Source organism: Macaca mulatta, chromosome 2 (genome assembly GCF_049350105.2).
Source record: "Macaca mulatta isolate MMU2019108-1 chromosome 2, T2T-MMU8v2.0, whole genome shotgun sequence".
NCBI classification, from domain to species: Eukaryota; Metazoa; Chordata; class Mammalia; order Primates; family Cercopithecidae; genus Macaca; species Macaca mulatta.
This window is the reverse complement of record NC_133407.1, coordinates 106,895,342-106,913,549: the sequence shown is the minus strand read 5'-3', so window position 1 is coordinate 106,913,549 and position 18,208 is coordinate 106,895,342. Positions and strand designations below refer to the sequence as shown.

Sequence of the window (18,208 nt, the reverse complement as noted above, 5' to 3'; positions counted from 1 at the left end):
AAGACCTGAAGACACTCTTCTCCATCCACTGAGTCATTCTAATTACTGTGGATGAGACAATTCCAAATTTTCATTTAATATTGCTGGGAGATACTGTCTTTGGTTAAATTCATTTATCTCTTCCAGATATGTGCATGAGTGTTCAAACCATACTAGTCAAATGACTGCTAAAAGTAGGAAGTCTTAATTTGATTTTGTTATTTGCTATTTGTGAGTGTAAGTTTTTGTTATCAGATTAGAAGAGATGAAAAGGATTGAAAATACTCTATCAACAAGAATGAAAGGAACTGAACATTTTCTTATCTTTGCTGTAGTGGAAGGACAGATTGGTAAATTTTTTCTAGAGACAATTTTATAATATGTGTCAAATGTTACAATACATATGCCCTTGGACCTAGCAGTTCCCCCTCTAAGTACTAAGGAAATAGTAGACAGGTAGGGAATGGTATTTGTACAAATTTTAGCATTATTTACAATAGCAAAAAAAGGGAAACAAATGTTTTTAAATAGAGGATTAGTTGAATTACAGCTTTTCATACAAGGGAATATTATGGTACTGTTAAAAGGACATTTCATGTTCTATTTTTATTGGCATCAAAAAAATTCACTGTATACTACTACATGAGAAGAGATTACAAAACACCGTAATGTGTATAAAATGATTTTATTTTTGTTCTTAAAATATATATGGATATATTTTTATGTCTGGTTATACACTACATTGCTTTTTACAGTGGTTGTTTTCAAGGGGAAGGAGAGACTAACAGGGGCCTCTCGTCTAATTTGTACACTTCTGTATGGTGTAAAATGTTATATTTTCTTGTTTTGCTTCATAGTCAAAGAGAATAGTAAAGATATTTACATTCTGAAAAACGAAAGAATATATAGGTTTGGAGTAGGCAGTATGACTTTGCGTTGTATTCCTCTGTGGAGTGTCCTTATAATACTTGCTGAAGCGTATCATGCACCATCTCCAGTCCATTTCATGCAGTTTGGCACATTTTCCCTGTGCAGTGAGAAGATTGCTCACGTCTGGCATCGTGATTCAGGTGTTTCCACTGCATGACAATGAAGCCCTGAAGAAGCTTGAGGACAGCTGGTACACTCGGTTTGCTTTAAAGTATCAGCCCATAGGTATGTGTCAGTACTTGTTCTCTTAAAGAAGAGGAAGGCCTCTAATGAAAAGTTATGATCCAGCAGTGGAGTCAGCTCCCTTGGGCAGGTACTTAGTGCTCTACTAGGCAGGGATCACCAGCTGCATATGGGAAAACATTTTGTGGGGGAAATAAGATGGGTTAGATGACCTCTTTATTCTTTTATTTAAACTTTTTTTTTTTTTGAGAAAGGGTCTCACTATGTCACAGGCTGGAATGCAGTGGTATGATCACAGCTCACTGCAGCCTTGACCTTCCAGACTTAATCAATCCTCCCATCTCAGCCTCGTGAGTAGCTGAGATCACAGGCGTGCACCACCATCCGCAGCTAATTTTTTGTATTTTTTGTAAAGACAGGGTTTCGCCATGTTGCTCAGGCTGGTCTTGAACTCATGCTCAGGCAATGCCTGTGCCTTGGCCTCCCAAAGTGCTGGGATTATGGGCGTGAGCTACTGTGCCTGGCATTTTTTTGATGTTCTAATACTATTTTAGATCAGCTGAATCATAGGCTTTCACTACCCTTCACCAACAATAGACAGTTCAGAGTGGCCTTCCTGCATATGTGTCAGAGTTGGAATCAAACAAGTTTTTTTATCTGTTTGTTTGTTTTGAGATGGAATTTCACTCTTGTTGCCCAGGCTAGGGTGCAATGGTGCAATCTCAGCTCACTGCAACTTCTTCCTCCCAGGTTGAAGCAATTCTCCTGCCTTAGCCTGCTGCGTAGCTGGGATTATAGGCATGTACCACCACACCTCGCTAATTTTTTATATTTTTATTAGAGACGGGGTTTCACCATGTTGGCCAGGCCGGTTTCGAACTCCTGACCTTAGGTGATCCACCAGCCTTGGCCTCCCAAAGTGCTGGGATTACAGGTGTGAGCCACCGTGCCTGGCCTCAAACAAGTTTTAATAAGAATTTAGTTTGACTATGAATGACTATTTTGTATTTGAAAATTTCTATTTTTGAGGAGCCAGTTATTTAGAATGAACCAAGCTATGCCACACTTAGGGCAACTAGCAGGCCAAACATCTTTGAGGTGATTTGTGATTACCTTGGCATGAATTACTGGATCTGTCCATTTTCTTTGAATATAATTATAATAATAATTATTTATTTGGTATATGCTGGGCATTATTTAAAATTTTATCAATATGGATATTCAAGTATTTTAGTCTGGTTATGTTTTTTAAGCATGAGAATTAAATTTAAGCTCGTAGATTTCACCTTTGCATTACTATCATTTTTTCTTTAAAGGATATTTTCCTTTTGATTTTGTTTAATGTTATCCTTCTAAAATAATTTTCTTTCTGTTTTCTGTTTCTGAAAACAACTATTATATAATGCTTTACCAAACAAAAATTGTTTTTAAGATCAAACTCTGAAATTACATTTTGAATTTTGTTTGTATTCTCTGAAAGGAAAAGTTCTGTTTTTGTTAATTCTGGGTCATACAATAGTCATTTTATGTTATACTTATAACTCTTTAACTTTGTTTTGGCATTTAAGTGGGAGGGAATTTGAATATTGCCTCTAGGACTTGTAAAGTGACTGTATCTGTTAGCTACTTTTTTTTTTTTTTTGAGATGGAATCTCGCTCTGTGGCCCATACCGGAGTGCAGTGGTGCAATCTCAGCTCACTGCAATCTCCGCTTCCCAGGTTCAAGCGATTCTCCTTCCTCAGCCTCCTGAGTAGCTGGGACTACAGGTACACATCAGCGTGCCCGGCTAATTTTTGTATTTTTGGTAGAGACGGGGTTACACCATGTTGGCCAGGCTGGTCTTGAACTCCTGACCTCAGGTGATCTGCCTGCATTGGCCTCCCAAAGTGTTGAGATTACAGGTGTGAGCCACTGCTCCCAGCCTCTATTAGCTACTTCTTAGAAAGTAAAGGGAGAAAGTCGATGGTGAAGGCTAGGCATGGAGTGGTAGTGGATTTGGGGTCTCTGGGAACTGAGACTGGTGATAGCATCTGGGATACAGGCCAATCTTGAGGCTCCTTGAGATTAAAAGGGGAAGGTCATCTGCTGTGGAGCCAAGTGTCATGAGCACCTTTTTTTTTTTTTTTTTTTTTTTTTAAAAAAAAGATCAGATGTTCTTTAACCTGATTTAAATTTGAGGTGACATCATACCTACTGTTTTCATTTGCTCCTGGGTTAGGGGGAAGAATTAAGGATAGGAGAAAATCAGTTCATTCTAACTCACCTTTATAGACTACTCAAATTATCTTAAGAAAAATATGTTAACTGTGTGTTATTAACTAAGAAATAATAACGCCCACTGCCACACTTCCTCTCATGCCCTGCTTCCCACCCTAGTCCTGGTGCAGGATGCTCTTACGATCCAAGCACTCCCCATGTGGATGAGGCTGGCAAAGGATGGTGCTGGTGACCTCTCTAGAGTCAGTTAGCTTGTGTCACATTCACAGAACATTAGCAGTCATGTTGCTTGGACCTTCTTCCCAGTGCATATATGAAAGTGTTAATAAATGTGTTCCATGGCTGTTCTGGGAGTTCATGTGTAGAATCCTGTTTTGTGCTTTTGAATAATTTTTCTTTAGTGTATTGAAAAATTTGCCATGACACATTGATGAAAGTTTGTCTTTGGGTAGGGAAGAGCAGAATTTTGTGGATGGGGAGTATTCTTCGAAAAGAACATTTATAACACTAAAGTGGGAGAAAAGTGGGGAGCATAAATTAAATTTAATGTGCAGTGGCCATGGCTGAACTTAAATTAGGACCTTGGAGATTTTGGGTAAGCTACAAGATGAGTTTTCCTTTGGGAAGAATGTATCTACCAGGTGAGGGGAAACAGAGTCCAGGCGCCTGCAGAGCAGGCCCTGCAGCTAAGGCCTGGGCGCTTATCTGGGGGAAATGTTGGACCTGCCATGCAGACAAGCAGGGTCTTTGTACTGCATGGAGGTTGAATTTACCACCACACGCTGGTTGGGAAGTGAGGGTTAAATCCCCATTTAACTAAAAAATGAATAAGTGTACTTGAAATGATTTTTTAAAGTCTTTGGTAGTCTATACTTACGTTCTTTCTTTCTTTCTTTCTTTCCACTATAGACGGTATTCGTGGCTACTTCGGGGAAACAATTGCTCTGTACTTTGGATTTTTGGAATATTTCACTTTTGCATTAATCCCCATGGCTGTCATTGGGTTACCTTACTACTTGTTTGTGTGGGAAGACTATGACAAGTATGTGATCTTTGCCTCATTCAACCTAATCTGGTCCACGGTGATTCTGGAAGTGTGGAAGCGTGGCTGTGCCGACATGACCTACAGGTGGGGGACATTGCTCATGAAGAGAAAGTTTGAGGAGCCCCGGCCGGGATTTCATGGTGTCTTGGGTATCAATCCCATCACTGGGAAGGAGGAGCCTCTGTACCCCAGCTACAAGAGACAGTTGCGCATTTACTTGGTCTCCCTACCATTTGTATGCCTCTGCCTCTATTTCTCACTGTATGTCATGATGATTTACTTCGACTTGGAGGTTTGGGCCTTGGGTCTACATGAGAACAGCAGGTCTGAGTGGACCAGTGTCCTGTTGTATGTGCCCAGCATCATCTATGCCATTGTGATTGAGATCATGAATCGTCTCTATCGATATGCTGCCGAGTTTTTAACTTCATGGGGTAAGACTTCAGGCTTTATATTCACGTCTTACTTGCCTGTAAGAAATGTTGCCTAGATCGTGGGATTCATATAGCTGCTACCTTACAGAGAAAATAGATGTTGCTTTTGGCTCATTATAGAGACATGAGGAAAAATTCATCAGCTTTGTGAACACTGATGATCTCCATGCCATGGTTATCATAACTCTCATTTATCGAGTGTTAATTACTATGTTCTAGGTATCCTGCTAAGCACTTTATTCACAGTATCTCACCATCACCTTCTCAAGGGTACCGTGAAGTAGAAGTTATTTCACCCTTTTGTGGATAAAGATAACTGATGCTTAATGAGGTTCAGACAGCAAATAATGGAGCTAGGCTAATTCAGACCTATCTCTCCAAAACTTGTGCTCCTAATACTGTGACATTGTGTTTCATGCCGAGGGTAAAATAGATTGAAATTGTGTCACTGGCTAGAGCCACAGAAGAAAGAAAAAAAAATTGTCTTCATGATACTCAGCTAAATCAACTGTGACCACTTTCCTAAAATGGAGTATCTAGTTGGTGTGAGGCACTGAGGACTGCTATTGAACTCGTTGAAGGCAGATGTTTATGGATATATCTGTGGTAAAAAAGGAACTTGGTTATAAGTTGAAAATAGTCTTGATAGGCCATTCACTCTTTAATTTATTTATTCATTCAAACCAATGAACAAATTCGCTATATTATTCCCTAGGAAGAAGTCTAGGCCTTAACTTTATGGGCCATAAAGATGTTTTAGGGGCCAGACGTGGTGGCTCACACCTGTAATCCCAGCACTTTGGGAGGCTGAGGTGGGTGGATCACAAGTTCAGGATTTTGAGAGCAGCCTGGCCAATATGGTGAAACCCCGTCTCTACTAAAAGTACAAAACTTGGTGTGGTGGCGGGCACCTGTAGTCCCAGCTACTTGGGAGGCTGAGGCAGGAGAATTGCTTGAACCCGGGAGACGGAGGTTGCAGTGAGCCGAGATCACCCCACTGTACTCCAGCCTGGCCCACTGCACTCCAGCCTGGGCGACAGAGCAAGACTCTGTCTCAAAGAAAAAAGATGTTTTAAATTATTTTTATTAGTTGTATAGCAATATCAGCTGTCATTTATCAAGTACTTTCCTTATGCTAATACTAGGCTAAAGTTTTATATTAGATCCTGAGAGTGACCCTGGGAGGAAGATGGTCAGGCTTGTTTTGAGGGAATAAGGCTGAGTATCAGGAGGTTAAGTAACTTACCCAAGGTTAGGCAGTGGCTGAATAGCTGAGTTGGCGTTCAGATCCAGGTCAGTCCAACACTCTGTGTGTAAGATGACATTTCTCTTCAGAACCTTCCTTTTTGTCATTTTATCTTGCTGCTTTGGGATCTATGCAGTGTTAACTTTTCTAGATTAAGATAGAAATTTGAGTTTCCTTTCAAGTTAACCCTTGTAAGCCACATGAAACTTTACTTGCAGAATTTTATTTACAGAAAACTTTATTTATTGCCCTCTTCTTTAGTGGTTACTGTTAGTTTTCACTATTTCTTCTTATACAGGGTCTTTGGGTGGCTGTCTGTAGGATTGTTTGCCAGCACTTCCCAAATTTCATTGTAGCAGTAATTTAAAAAATAATTTCAGACTACAATGCTGTTGCATTACCCTGAAAAATGTGTCCTTGTTTGATGCTCTTGGTGGTAAGGCATAGCTGTGATTGACAGCCTAGATCATTTACTGACTGAGGCTCTGATGTTGGACATCTCTTCCCTCAGTGCAACTCACTTGACCTCATAACAGTGCTTTCATATTGTTTTCTTACTGAGAAGTTACCTCTGTGTTTTAATGTTTTAGAGAATCATAGATTGGAATCTGCCTATCAGAACCATCTAATTCTGAAAGTTTTAGTGGTAAGTACAGCATTTATATACAAATCCATGTTATGAAACTGATATATGCTACATAATATATAGGAATACGAATATGAAGAATTGCTTCTAAGTTATCAATTAACATATTTTGTGCAAATAGGCAAGGAGGATTGATTAATATGTTTACCTCTGTGTTCAGTAGTCGTGTTACAAATGTGCATGTGATGTAAGACTTCAAAATATAAGAGTTGTATCATAGCCAATTTCCAGTTATTTAAAAACTAGACCGGGTGCAGTGGTTCATACCTGTAATCCCAGCACTTTGGGAGGCCTATGCTGGTGGATCATGAGTTCGAGACCAGCCTGGCTAACATGGTGAGACCCTGTGTCTACTAAAAACAGAAAAATTACCTGGGCATCATGGCACAGGCCTGTAATCCCAGCTACTTGGGAAGCTGAGGCATGACAATTGCTTGAACCCAGGAGGTGGAGGTTGCAGTGAGCCAAGATGGCGCCACTGCACTCCAGTTTGGGTGACGGAGTGAGACTCTGTCTCAAATAAATAAATAAATAAATAAATAAATAAATAAATAAATAAATAAAATAAAATAAACTAAACTAACGGGCCAGACATGGTAGCACATGCCTGTAATCCCAGCACTTTGGGAAGCTTGAGGCAGGTGGATCACTTGAGGCCAGGAGTTTGAGACTAGCTTGGCTAACACAGTGAAAACCCGTCTCTACCATAAAACACACAAAAAATTTGCCTGGTGTGGTGGCACCTGTAATCCCAGCTACTCGGGTGGCTGAGGCAGGAGAATTGCTTGAACCTAGGAGGCAGAGGTGGCAGTGAGCTGAGATTGCACCACTGTACTGCATCCTGGGTGACAGAGCAAGACCTTGTCTCAAAAAACAAAAACAACAACAACAACAAAATAACCACTTTTGAGAAATGTTTCTGTTCTTTTCCTTTTGGTGATTTCTTTGAATGTTTTACTATTCAGCAATCGTTCCTGGCACCACAACCTGTTTAGTGATGGAACATTACATTAAAAAAAGGGTTTTTTTTTGGTTAAATTTCCAAAGCTCAAAAGGTTCCCAGCATGTTTTGACAGGTGGGAGGAAAGAGACAGAGAGAAAGCAGTATGTAACCTGCTTGCTGTTTGTGTAAAAGCTGACGTGTCTGCCTCTTTCCATAATAAAGAAATACCAGCTTGAAAACACTTCATTTATCAGGGGTTTACCTCAGTCATCTGTAACATAAGTGAGAATCAAGAAAGGTGCGTGAAGAATCCTCTGAACTTTCAACTGGAATTGATTTAACACAGTCCATGTACTTCACTCCCAAGAGAAGGATCCAGGCCCTCTTTTAGAGTCTCTGTTCTAGCCGTAGAAATCATTCTAAGAAGTTTATCTATTTGGTTTTTCGGTCCTTGAAAAATCAGAAACCACCATCATGAGGGTGTTTAGATTTCTGGAAGTAGGCAAACCTACAGAGGAAGAACAGGTAAGGAAATGAAAGCCTGTCATAAGAGATAAGAATTCAACAATTGGGCATTAGGAAAGCAAAAAGTAGCCCTACATATCCAAAAGACTTCGAAGGCCTCCTTCACCCTGTGAAATGGCTGATACTTAGAATGTTGGTGCTAAATCCGCAAGGAAGTTCTGTTCTGTGCTCTCTGTGTAAGAAAGTAGGGAAACATGGGATACATTAAAAAGTTCATTCAAAAACGTTATTATAGGAGGAGCTTTTTCCCTCAGAGGTAAAAACATTCCGTTTGTCTTGAAGACTTCAGTTATTTGTGAGACTTTATTATTTTCTGATGATGCCAGTTACAAGGTAACTGCCTTGTAAAAAAAAAAGCCATTGGTTAAAGTCTTCTTCCTCCATGGTGCTTCTTAGGCCTTTCTCTTCCTTCTTAATCTTAAGGGGATGGTGTTTCTTAGCCTTCCCAGGCTTTTGCTTTTCAACTTCTGCTCTAACTTAGCACCCCTGTCCTGTGGCCGTATTGATCTTACTGCTCACTTTCTAGAACGACCCCCCCATCTCCGCAGTAATTAAGCACTCACACCTGTACACATAGCAGCCTTTGTCTATGTGATGCTACTGGGTTGGAATAGTCAGCATGGGGGCTGGGAGGCAGAAAGGAAACCCACTGGTGCAGGGGGTAAGCTATAGGTTCTTGAGCAGGGAACTCCTAGAAGAGATGGCACTTTTTGTGGAAGGATCCCCTTAATTGGTACTTCCCTTCACCCAGCCTGCTTCTGTGTATCTGGCAGGGCGAGGGAGTTCATGCTCATGGTGACAAAGATGCTTCCCAGGCCAGACTGGTTGTTAATAGCCTCCCAGTTACCTGCTGTCTCTCTGTAATAGAGAGAATCTCAGGTCCATAGGCATGAAGAGGCCTCTTGTATTAGGCCCTTGTGGCAGGGGCCCCCTTGCCATTGTCACCCAGCTGCCCCACTTACTTTTGATGGGGTTTCCAGGCATGGGCTTGCTGTGATGGGGTCTTTCTTGCCAGTGCTTGCCTGGCCATCCTGGGATCTCTCTGTGGAGCAGGGGAGTCTCAGGCCCAGCAAGGAAGAAGAGCACTTCCCCAGGAAACTTATTGTTAGTTGGGGGGTCCTCATTGATTTCCCCTGGCCGGTTTAGCAGGGCTCCCCTGGCACTGACAGAATTCCTATTCAAATGTGGGAGGAATGAGCCTGCTTGGGCTAACCTGGGTTGGTAGGTTGGGGTTGGGAAATGCCAGGCCTTGGTCTCCTCCTTCTGTTGGGTGGGGGAACTTAAGGTGTGCATGTGCTGTGTTGTTCCTTCAGCTCTGGGTTCCTAAACCATCTCATCTTCCTTTAAGCACCTTTCAGAGTTCTCCTTTGGTTGCCTTGTTTGTTATTTCCAGAGTTTGTTTATTTAATAAGGAGACATGGGGAGAAACAAGACTTCTTCATTTCATTTAGACCGGAAGTCTCTCATTACATTTTTAAATGCTACATTACAGTTGTAATAAAGTACTCTAAAGTAGTGTTTAACACTTATCCTTTTTTTTTTTTTTTTTTGGCAGTTCAACTTTCTCAATTGCTTTGCCTCACTCTTCTACATTGCCTTTGTCCTGAAAGATATGAAGCTTTTGCGCCAGGTGAGTATAAATAACAGAAAAATATCAATTTTTTAGGTCATGGAGGTGGTTTTCTCTCTTTAGATGCTGCAATTGGCTTCAAATTATTTTTACAAATAAAAACCTTTTAAATTTTGTATATTTTAAAGCAAATTCTAAATAAAAAGTTATTAGGAATCACATTGTGTATTATGCTCAGCTGAAATGAGTTGAACCTAACCAACCTGAAAAATTAATAGTATAGGGCAGTAAAATCAATTATATAGTTCACCTCAAAGCTTGTAAGCAACTCTAACAGCAAAAATGTAGTATTCATTAATCGAACTGTTTTGTGTGCCTTGGGTGGGGATGATTGGTGTAACCCTAGGTCTTGCAAATTTAATTTTTAAATTAATAAGTTGTTAAACTTTAGACACCAGTGGATCCTTTGCAGTGCTGTATCTTTTCTAAAGTGTCTGACATTTATTTTGGTGTGTTGTCATTTCTGGATCACATAATACCAATGAATAATAAATTAAAAACTAATTATTGATTCTAAATTCTCCTTTTTATATTTGAACCAGTTATAAGTAAATGGCTGTTTTTTTCCCAGTTTTAATATTCTGAGATTGTTGGTGAGGAGTCTCAAAGCGTAGACTCCACTTGTTAAAGATTATTTTTCAAAATAGAGAAAGTTTAAAGTAATACATTTGGAATTGATGAGTTGGATGTACATGTAATAGTGGTCCCATGTAATAGTGTATTAGTCGAATGTGACTTCTCATTTCTTCTGCTTTAAAGAGTCTCCTTTATGTAGCAGAAAATAGGGGAATGGAGGACTGCTTAAAAAAACAGTTATAATACCGCAAAGGTGGGGTGTGATGGAAACACTCATACCTATCTGAGAAAAGTGGAGATTGATACATCTCTGGAAAGCGGCTCTCTTGATAGCTTTACCAAGAACCTTAACTCATCCCTAGTAAATCATCAGAGAGGAGCAAAGATTCATGTACGTAGATATCCAAGCACCAGCATTATAATAGCGAAAATTGGGAGTAATACTTAATTCAACAGCAGTGTACGGGCCAAGTAAAAAAGAATTTTTAATGACATGGGAAAATGCTCACACATATTAAGTGATAAAAGCAGTAAACAAAGTTGTATCCATATAGGATAATTATAGTTTTATTTTTATATATGATTGGAAAGAAATATCCCAAGAAATAGCAGTGGTTTTGTTATGGTTGTGGAATTATGGGTGGCTCTTTTTTTCTGTTTTCTTTTTTTTTTTAAATTAATACATGCCTAGTTGTACATTTTTATGGGGTACATATGCTGTTTTGTTACATTCATAAAATGTGTAATGAAGGCTGGGCATAATGGCTCATGCCTATAATCCCAGCACTTTAGCAGGCTGAGGCAGGCAGATTGCTTGAGCCCAGGAGTTCAAGACTAACCTGGGCAACATGGCGAAATCCTGTCTCTATCAAATATACAAAACATTAGCTGGGTGTGGTGGCACATGCCTGTAGTCCCAGCTACCTGGGAGGCTGAGGTGGGAGGATCACCTAAGCCTGGGAGCTCCAGGCTGCAGTGAACTGTGATCACGCCACTGCACTGTAAAGTGAGACCTTGTCTCAAAAAAAAGAAAAAGAAAGGTGTAATGATCAATCAAGGTATTTAGAGTATCTATCACCTCGAGTATTTATCATTTCTATATGTTGGGAGCGTACAATACATTATTTACACACCCACCCAGCCTCTGGTAACTGTCATCCCACTCTATCTCTATGAGATCAACGTTTTTAGCTCCCACATATGAGTGAGAGCCTGTGATATTTGTCTTTCTGTGCCCGACTTATTTCACTTAACATAATGACCTGCAGTTCCATTCGTGTTGCTGCAATTGACAGAATTTCAGTCTTTTTTATGGCCAACTAGTATTCCATTGTGTATATATACCACATTTTCCTTATCTGTTTATCTGTTGATAGACACTGAGGTTGATTCTGTTTCTTTATTATTACGAATAGTGTTGCAGTAAACATGAGGGTGCAGGTATCCCTTTGATATGCTAATTTCTTTTCCTTTGGAGAAATACCCAATAGTTGGAATGCTGGATTCTATGGTTGTTCTATTTTCAGTTTTTTTTTTTTTAGATGTCTAAAAAAAAAAAAAACCTCTCTCCATACTCTTTTATATAATGTCTGTATTAATTTCCATTCCCACCACCAACAGTGTATAAGAGTTCCCTTTGTTGCACATTCTTGTCAGCATCTGGATTTTTTGGGTCTTTTAATAATAGCTATTCTAGTTGGAGTAGGATGATATCTCATTGTGGCTTTGATTTCCATTTCCCTGATGATGAGTGGTGCTGAGCATTTTTTCATATACCTGTGGCTATGTATATGTCTTCTTTAGAGAAATGTGTATTCATGTCTTTTGCTTACTTTTTAATGGGATTATTTGTATTTTTGCTATTGTTTGAGTTCCTTGTATATTCTGGTATTCTAGGTATTAGTTCCTTATCAGATGCATAGTTTGCAGATCTTTTCTCCCATTCAACAATTGTCTCTTCACTGTGTTGTTTCCTTTGCTGTGCAGAAGCTTTTTTCTTTAATGTAGTCACAGTTGTCTATTTTTGGTTTTATTGCCTGTGCTTTTGAGGTCCTAGCCATAAAATCTTTGCTTAGACCAATGTCCTATAGTATTTCCCGTATGTTTTCTTCTAGTAGTTTTATAGTTTCAGGCTTTATGTTTAGATCTTTAATCCATTTTGAGTTGACTTTTGTCTGTGGTGATAGAGAGGGGTCTGGTTTCATTCTTCTGTGTATAGATACCTGGTTTTCCCAGCACCATTTATTGAAGAGGGTATTTTTTTCTCCAGTATACATTTGTTTTTGAGATGGAGTCTCACTCTGTTGCCCAGGCTGGAGTGCAGTGGTGCAATCTTGGCTCACTGCAGCCTCCAAGGTTCAGGAGTTTCTCGTGCCTCAGCCTCCCAAGTAGCTGGGATTACAGGCGTTCGCCACCACGCCCGGCTGATTTTTGTATTTTTAGTAGAGACGGGGTTTCACCATGTCGGCCAGGCTGGTCTCAAACTTCCTTTTTTTATTTTTTCTTTGAGACAGGGCCTCGCTCTGCCGCCCAAGCTGGAGTGCAGTGGTGCGATCTCGGCTCACTGCAAGCTCTGCCTCCCAGGTTCATGCCATTCTTCTGCCTCAGCCTCCCAAGTAGCTGGGACTACAGGCGCCCGCCACCAAACCCGGCTAATTTTTTGTATTTTTAGTAGTAGAGATGGGGTTTCACTGTGTTAGTCAGGATGGTCTCAATCTCCTGACCTCATGATCCGCCCGCCTTGGCCTCCCAAAGTGCTGGGATTACAGGCGTGAGCCACCGTGCGGGGCCTCAACTTTCAGTCTCAGGTGATCTGCCTGCCTTGGCCTCTCAAAGTACTGGGATTACAGGTATGAGCCACTGCACCCCGCCTCAATATACATTCTTAGTGCCTTTATAGAAAATCAGTTGACTGTAAATATGTGGATTAATTTTTTTTTTCTGTTTTTTTGTAGCGAGGGGGTATGTATTAGTGGTATAATTTAAATTCTTTAAAAAAGAATTTAGTCAAACTGTTTTTTTCCGTAGTTGGCAACATCATTTAGATTTACATGTTGCAGTCAGGATGAAATGTTGAAGAACACAACTGCAAGTTAATTCATTTTTGTAATGATTCTTTTTTTAAAGTTTTAGAATTGACAAATAATTGTACATATTCATGAAGTACATGGTGATGTTTTCATACATAAAATGTATCGCAGTCAGATCAGGGTAGTTAGCATATCCATCCTCTCAAACATTTTTTATTTCCTTGTATTGGGACTGTTTAATTGACTAGTTTGTTTCTTATTATAACATTATTTGTATTATAATCTTATTTATCTTTTAATCTTGGTCTTTCATGTGAAAAACCATAAATTGGGAACACCTAGCTTTTCTAATACTAGTTTTTATAACACAATAGTATGCTATTTATTGAAGATTCCATTTTATTTGTTGCATAACTGTATTTGTTATAAATGCTATAGTTTTATTAATTTATATATAATTTTTATATATTTATATATAATTTATATAAATGCTATATTTTATTAAGCTATATTCCCAAAATATGATCTGTGTGCTTCTCTGTAGAGCTTGGCCACCCTCCTGATTACCTCCCAGATCCTCAACCAAATTGTGGAATCTCTTCTTCCTTATTGGCTCCAAAGGAAGCATGGTGTGCGGGTGAAGAGGAAGATGCAGGCTTTAAAGACAGACATTGATGCTACATTATATGAACAAGTCATCCTGGAAAAAGAAATGGGAACTTATTTGGTAAGTTGGAATATTGCTGAATTAAACATTTACTGAAAGTGAATAGTAGCCATGCACCGAGTTCAACAAATGTTACACATTCATGATCTCCGATGTGGCTATTCTAGAAGTGCTTTCCAGTCAGTCTCCTCGTCATGAACCACTTTAAAGTGAAAAGGATAGAATTGTGTGTTGAAGCACTGCTGTCTGAAATCCAAAGTTATGCCTAATGACACCAAAGGGCAAATTTGGAGAATTACATGACTACTTTGCTTTGCGGAGAGCAGGGTAGAAATAGTTGCCCCAGAGATGACAGAACGGGAGAGATGGTCCCTGAAGAGGCAGCGGCATTGCTCACTCTTGACACTTCAAACTCATGGAAAATGATGGCCGCACAAGCAAAAGATAGAGGCCCATTGATGAACAATGGAATGCCAATCTGAAGATTGAATTTTAGTTTACGTTAGTCCTATTGTATAAATATAAAACAGTTCCTTTAAGACAGAGAGTTTCTGAATTATTTTTAGGAACTACAAGCAGATCATTAGAGATTTACACTTTTAATATTTGAAAGAAAGGTCTAGTTCATAAAATCTGACTATGTGTTCAACCAACTTTTATTGAGCTCTGACTACATTCACTGTTTCTATATTTCACATTTTTTAAGGCCATTGTTTCTTAACATCCTGCACCTTCCTTGTTGCTACAGTATTCCTTCTGGTGAAATACATCCTTCAGTGGGTCATTTACTAAAAGCCCGTTATTGTGAAACTTTCATAGTCTTGTTTTTCATCTTGAATGAGTTTATCTCCTGATTATTGAGTATCTTGACTGACTTTCATAATTTTTCTCATGTGCTTAGGAATTTCAGTTTGTATGTTCATGTTGAGTAGGACTTTGTCCTTTTCTCTCTGCTCACTTCTGCCTTATTTTTTGCAGTTGCCCCCACTGAGCCTCCAAGCCCCTCATCCAGAACCAAGTGTTTGTAGCCCAGAGCTCCCATCTTGTGGTGTTGATGAGGATTTTATAGATCTGGTCACAGAGCCAGTTGGTAGCATGCTGTTGGCATAGCTGTAGTTACCAGGCAGCAGTTGTGGCTTTTTTAAAGCCTCCTTTGAAGGGCAGGGAGCGTGGTCCCAACCCCTGGTTTTGCTCAGCAAGCCTGGTTCCAGTTACACTGCAGGGGAGAGGGTGCTCTTGGTTCTCCTCCTGATAGGATATAGATCCTAGCCCCTTCTATCATCGCTGTGTTTGAGGGAGATGATTCAAAGTATAAACACATAGTACACTTTGAACAGTAACATTGTTTATATTTATATATGAAGCATAGAGAAAAGACACACACCTACTCTCTCTCCAGAGGAAGAATTAAAGAGAAAGAACACGTGGGCATAAGTGTGGAGCTGTCCTTTCTGGATTGATTGAGTGCTAGCTTACTATGGGATAAAAGTTAAATTATATCATTTTACTGTAGGATAAAAGTTCCCATTATGTCAGGATCCTATCCTTGCCTGTGCTTGGGGGTGGTATTCTTGGCCACATTTATTTTCCTTTCTTCATTCTCTTATAGAAACTGCACCAGCAGTCTGTCCCCCTGTACTCTGTACTCTCATTCCATCCCCCCTCATCTTTGAAGGCCTCCTGTCACCGGCCATCACCTGGTACTCTTGTATCTCCTCCTTCTCCTTCTAACTGCTCCACCAAGTCAGCAACTTGCCTATTTTGAACTAAGCAAACTCTTCACATCTTCTGCTGTTTTTGTCCTGTCTTTCCCTCCCCTCACAGTTTTCTGCAATAATTCTCCATATTGTTGTCTCTAGTTTCCTACTTCTCTTTCTATAATCAATTAGAATCTGCTTTCAGCTCTTCTTTTTCTCCAAAATTGTTTGGGCAAACAACATTATCTCCTGAAGTACCCAAAACACAATTCATAATCTTCTCAAGATGGGTTTCTCCTGCTTTGCCCCTGACTCAATGAATGGTTTTTAGTATAGTCCTCATCTGAGCAATTCTAATTTATCTAAGAACTGTATGCCAGTGATGTGACACTGCCAAAATCTCAGATCTTACCGCTTTTGACATTTCAAGGTATCTGACAAAACCTTTATGAAGGAAGGTGAGGGAGGCATGGCTATTCCCATGTCAAAAAGAAGCGAATGAAGCTCTATGTCATTAATCATTTGGTGACTAAATCAGAAAGAAGGTTCAAGACTTTGCCTTGCCAATTCAGAATATTTCTGTTATACACCACAGGCTCTCTGATGTGAAGTAAAGGAAATAATATATTGATTTCTCTCAGGTCCTGGGTCTGTGAGTGAACTCTAGGGTTTACAGTGCCACTCCTTTTTGGGCCTGCAGAGTTCTGCATGATCTGGCCATTTCCCACTCCTAATCTCTTACAGGTTTCTTTTTCATTATCTCCACTGGAGTGACATTGGATATTTGCCATTTCAGTTCTCTCCATGTATTTGGAGGTGGGGATACTTTTGGGTCACATTTATTCTGGATGATTGTTTCCTATGCATGAATCCTTTCTTCTGGGTTCATTTTTCTCCTAATTGAAATCAATGAATTTAGAATTGTATTTTCTGTAATCTCATCCTGACTGTTATATATGAGTCTAAAATAATGTTACCAAGCTTTGGGAAAAAGCAATTTGGCTGAAACTTTAAAAACATTACTATAGGGACATGGATGCAGCTGGAAACCATCATTCTCAGCAAACTATCACAAGAACAGAAAACCAAACACCGCATGTTCTCACTCATAGGTGGGAACTGAACAATGAGATCACTTGGACTCGGGAAGGGGAACATCATACACTGGGGCCTATCACAGGGAGAGGGGGGGAGGAATTGCATTGGGAGTTATACCTGATGTAAATGACGAGTTGATGGGTGCAGCACACCAACATGGGACAAGTATACATATGTAACAAACCTGCACGTTATGCACATGTACCCTAGAACTTAAAGTATAATTAAAAAAAAAAATACTATAAGAGTAATACTCACTATAGAAAACTTAGAAAATGCAGGATACAGTCAATATATAAAAAGAAATTATCTGTAATATTGCCACCTATGGTAATCCCCTGGGTCTCCTGACTGCTGCTTCACCAGCCCAGGACTAAGGCTGTGTTGCTTCCTAGATCTTCACTGTCCTCTGCTGTCCTTTTCCTGTGAACTGCCCACTCATATCCAACTGCATAGCTGGGTGAGGCTGAATTTTCATGATGACTGTTTCAAGTAGAACATCATATTGCTGCACAGTAAATGAACTGCCTTCTACTAAATGATGCATTATAGAAGTTTGCAAAAAATGTAAAAAGTGCCAGTCTACATTAACATTTTTGAAATGTAATTATTTTTCAAAAGACATTTATGTTAATATGTTATTGTTTAAATGAATTAATGGAAGATCTTTAAAATTTCTGTTTTTTTTTTTTTTTTTTTTTCTTGTGAGACAGGGTCTCACTTTGTCACCCAGGTTGGAGGGCAGTGGTGGCAATAGTGGCTCACTGCAACCTCAACCTCCCAGGCTCAAGCAATCCTTCTACCTCAGCCTCCTGAGTATCTGGGACTACAGGCGTGCACCATCATGCGTGGCTTATTTTTGTATTTTTTGTAGAGATGGGCTCTCACTGTGTTGCCCAGGCTGGTCTTGAACTCCTGGATTTAAGCAGTTCTCCCACCTTGGCCTCCCAAAGTGTTGGGATGAGCCACCATGCCTGGCCTAATTTCTCAGTTTTAATTAATAATATAGTAAGCATCAAAGCATCAACTAGATAAACTCACATAAACAAAATGTCTTTTTTTTTGAGACAGAGTCTCGCTCTGTCGCCCAGGCTGAAGTGCAGTGGCGCGATCTCGACTCACTGTACCTGGGTACAGTGTACCCAGTATGCTCCCGAGTACCTGGGACTACAGGTGCCTGCCACGCCCAGCTAATTTGTTGTAGTTTTTAGCAGAGACAGGGTTTCACCATGTTAGCCAGGATGGTCTCAATCTCCTGACCTTGTTATCCGCCCGCCTCGGCCTCCCAAAGTGCTGGGATTACAGGCGTGAGCCACTGTGCCTGCCAAACAGAATGTCTTTAATGTCCTCAATAATTTTTTA

General features: G+C 39.9%; 1 protein-coding gene across 5 annotated transcripts in view; it reads left to right on the top strand.

Moving 5' to 3' along the window:
* ANO10 (anoctamin 10) overlaps positions 1–18,208 on the top strand; it is a 238,809-nt gene that overhangs the window by 29,247 nt on the left and 191,354 nt on the right. For all 5 annotated transcript variants that reach the window (XR_013414552.1, XR_013414551.1, XM_015131207.3 and 2 more), the window contains 5 exons: positions 1,015–1,134; positions 4,220–4,789; positions 6,626–6,681; positions 9,705–9,779; positions 13,929–14,111. Coding sequence is in view for 3 of the 5 variants with exons in the window: in XM_015131207.3 (XP_014986693.2) it covers positions 1,015–1,134; positions 4,220–4,789; positions 6,626–6,681; positions 9,705–9,779; positions 13,929–14,111 (1,004 nt within the window). In the remaining 2 variants the exon portion in view is untranslated. The remainder of the gene's footprint in view (positions 1–1,014; positions 1,135–4,219; positions 4,790–6,625; positions 6,682–9,704; positions 9,780–13,928; positions 14,112–18,208) is intronic.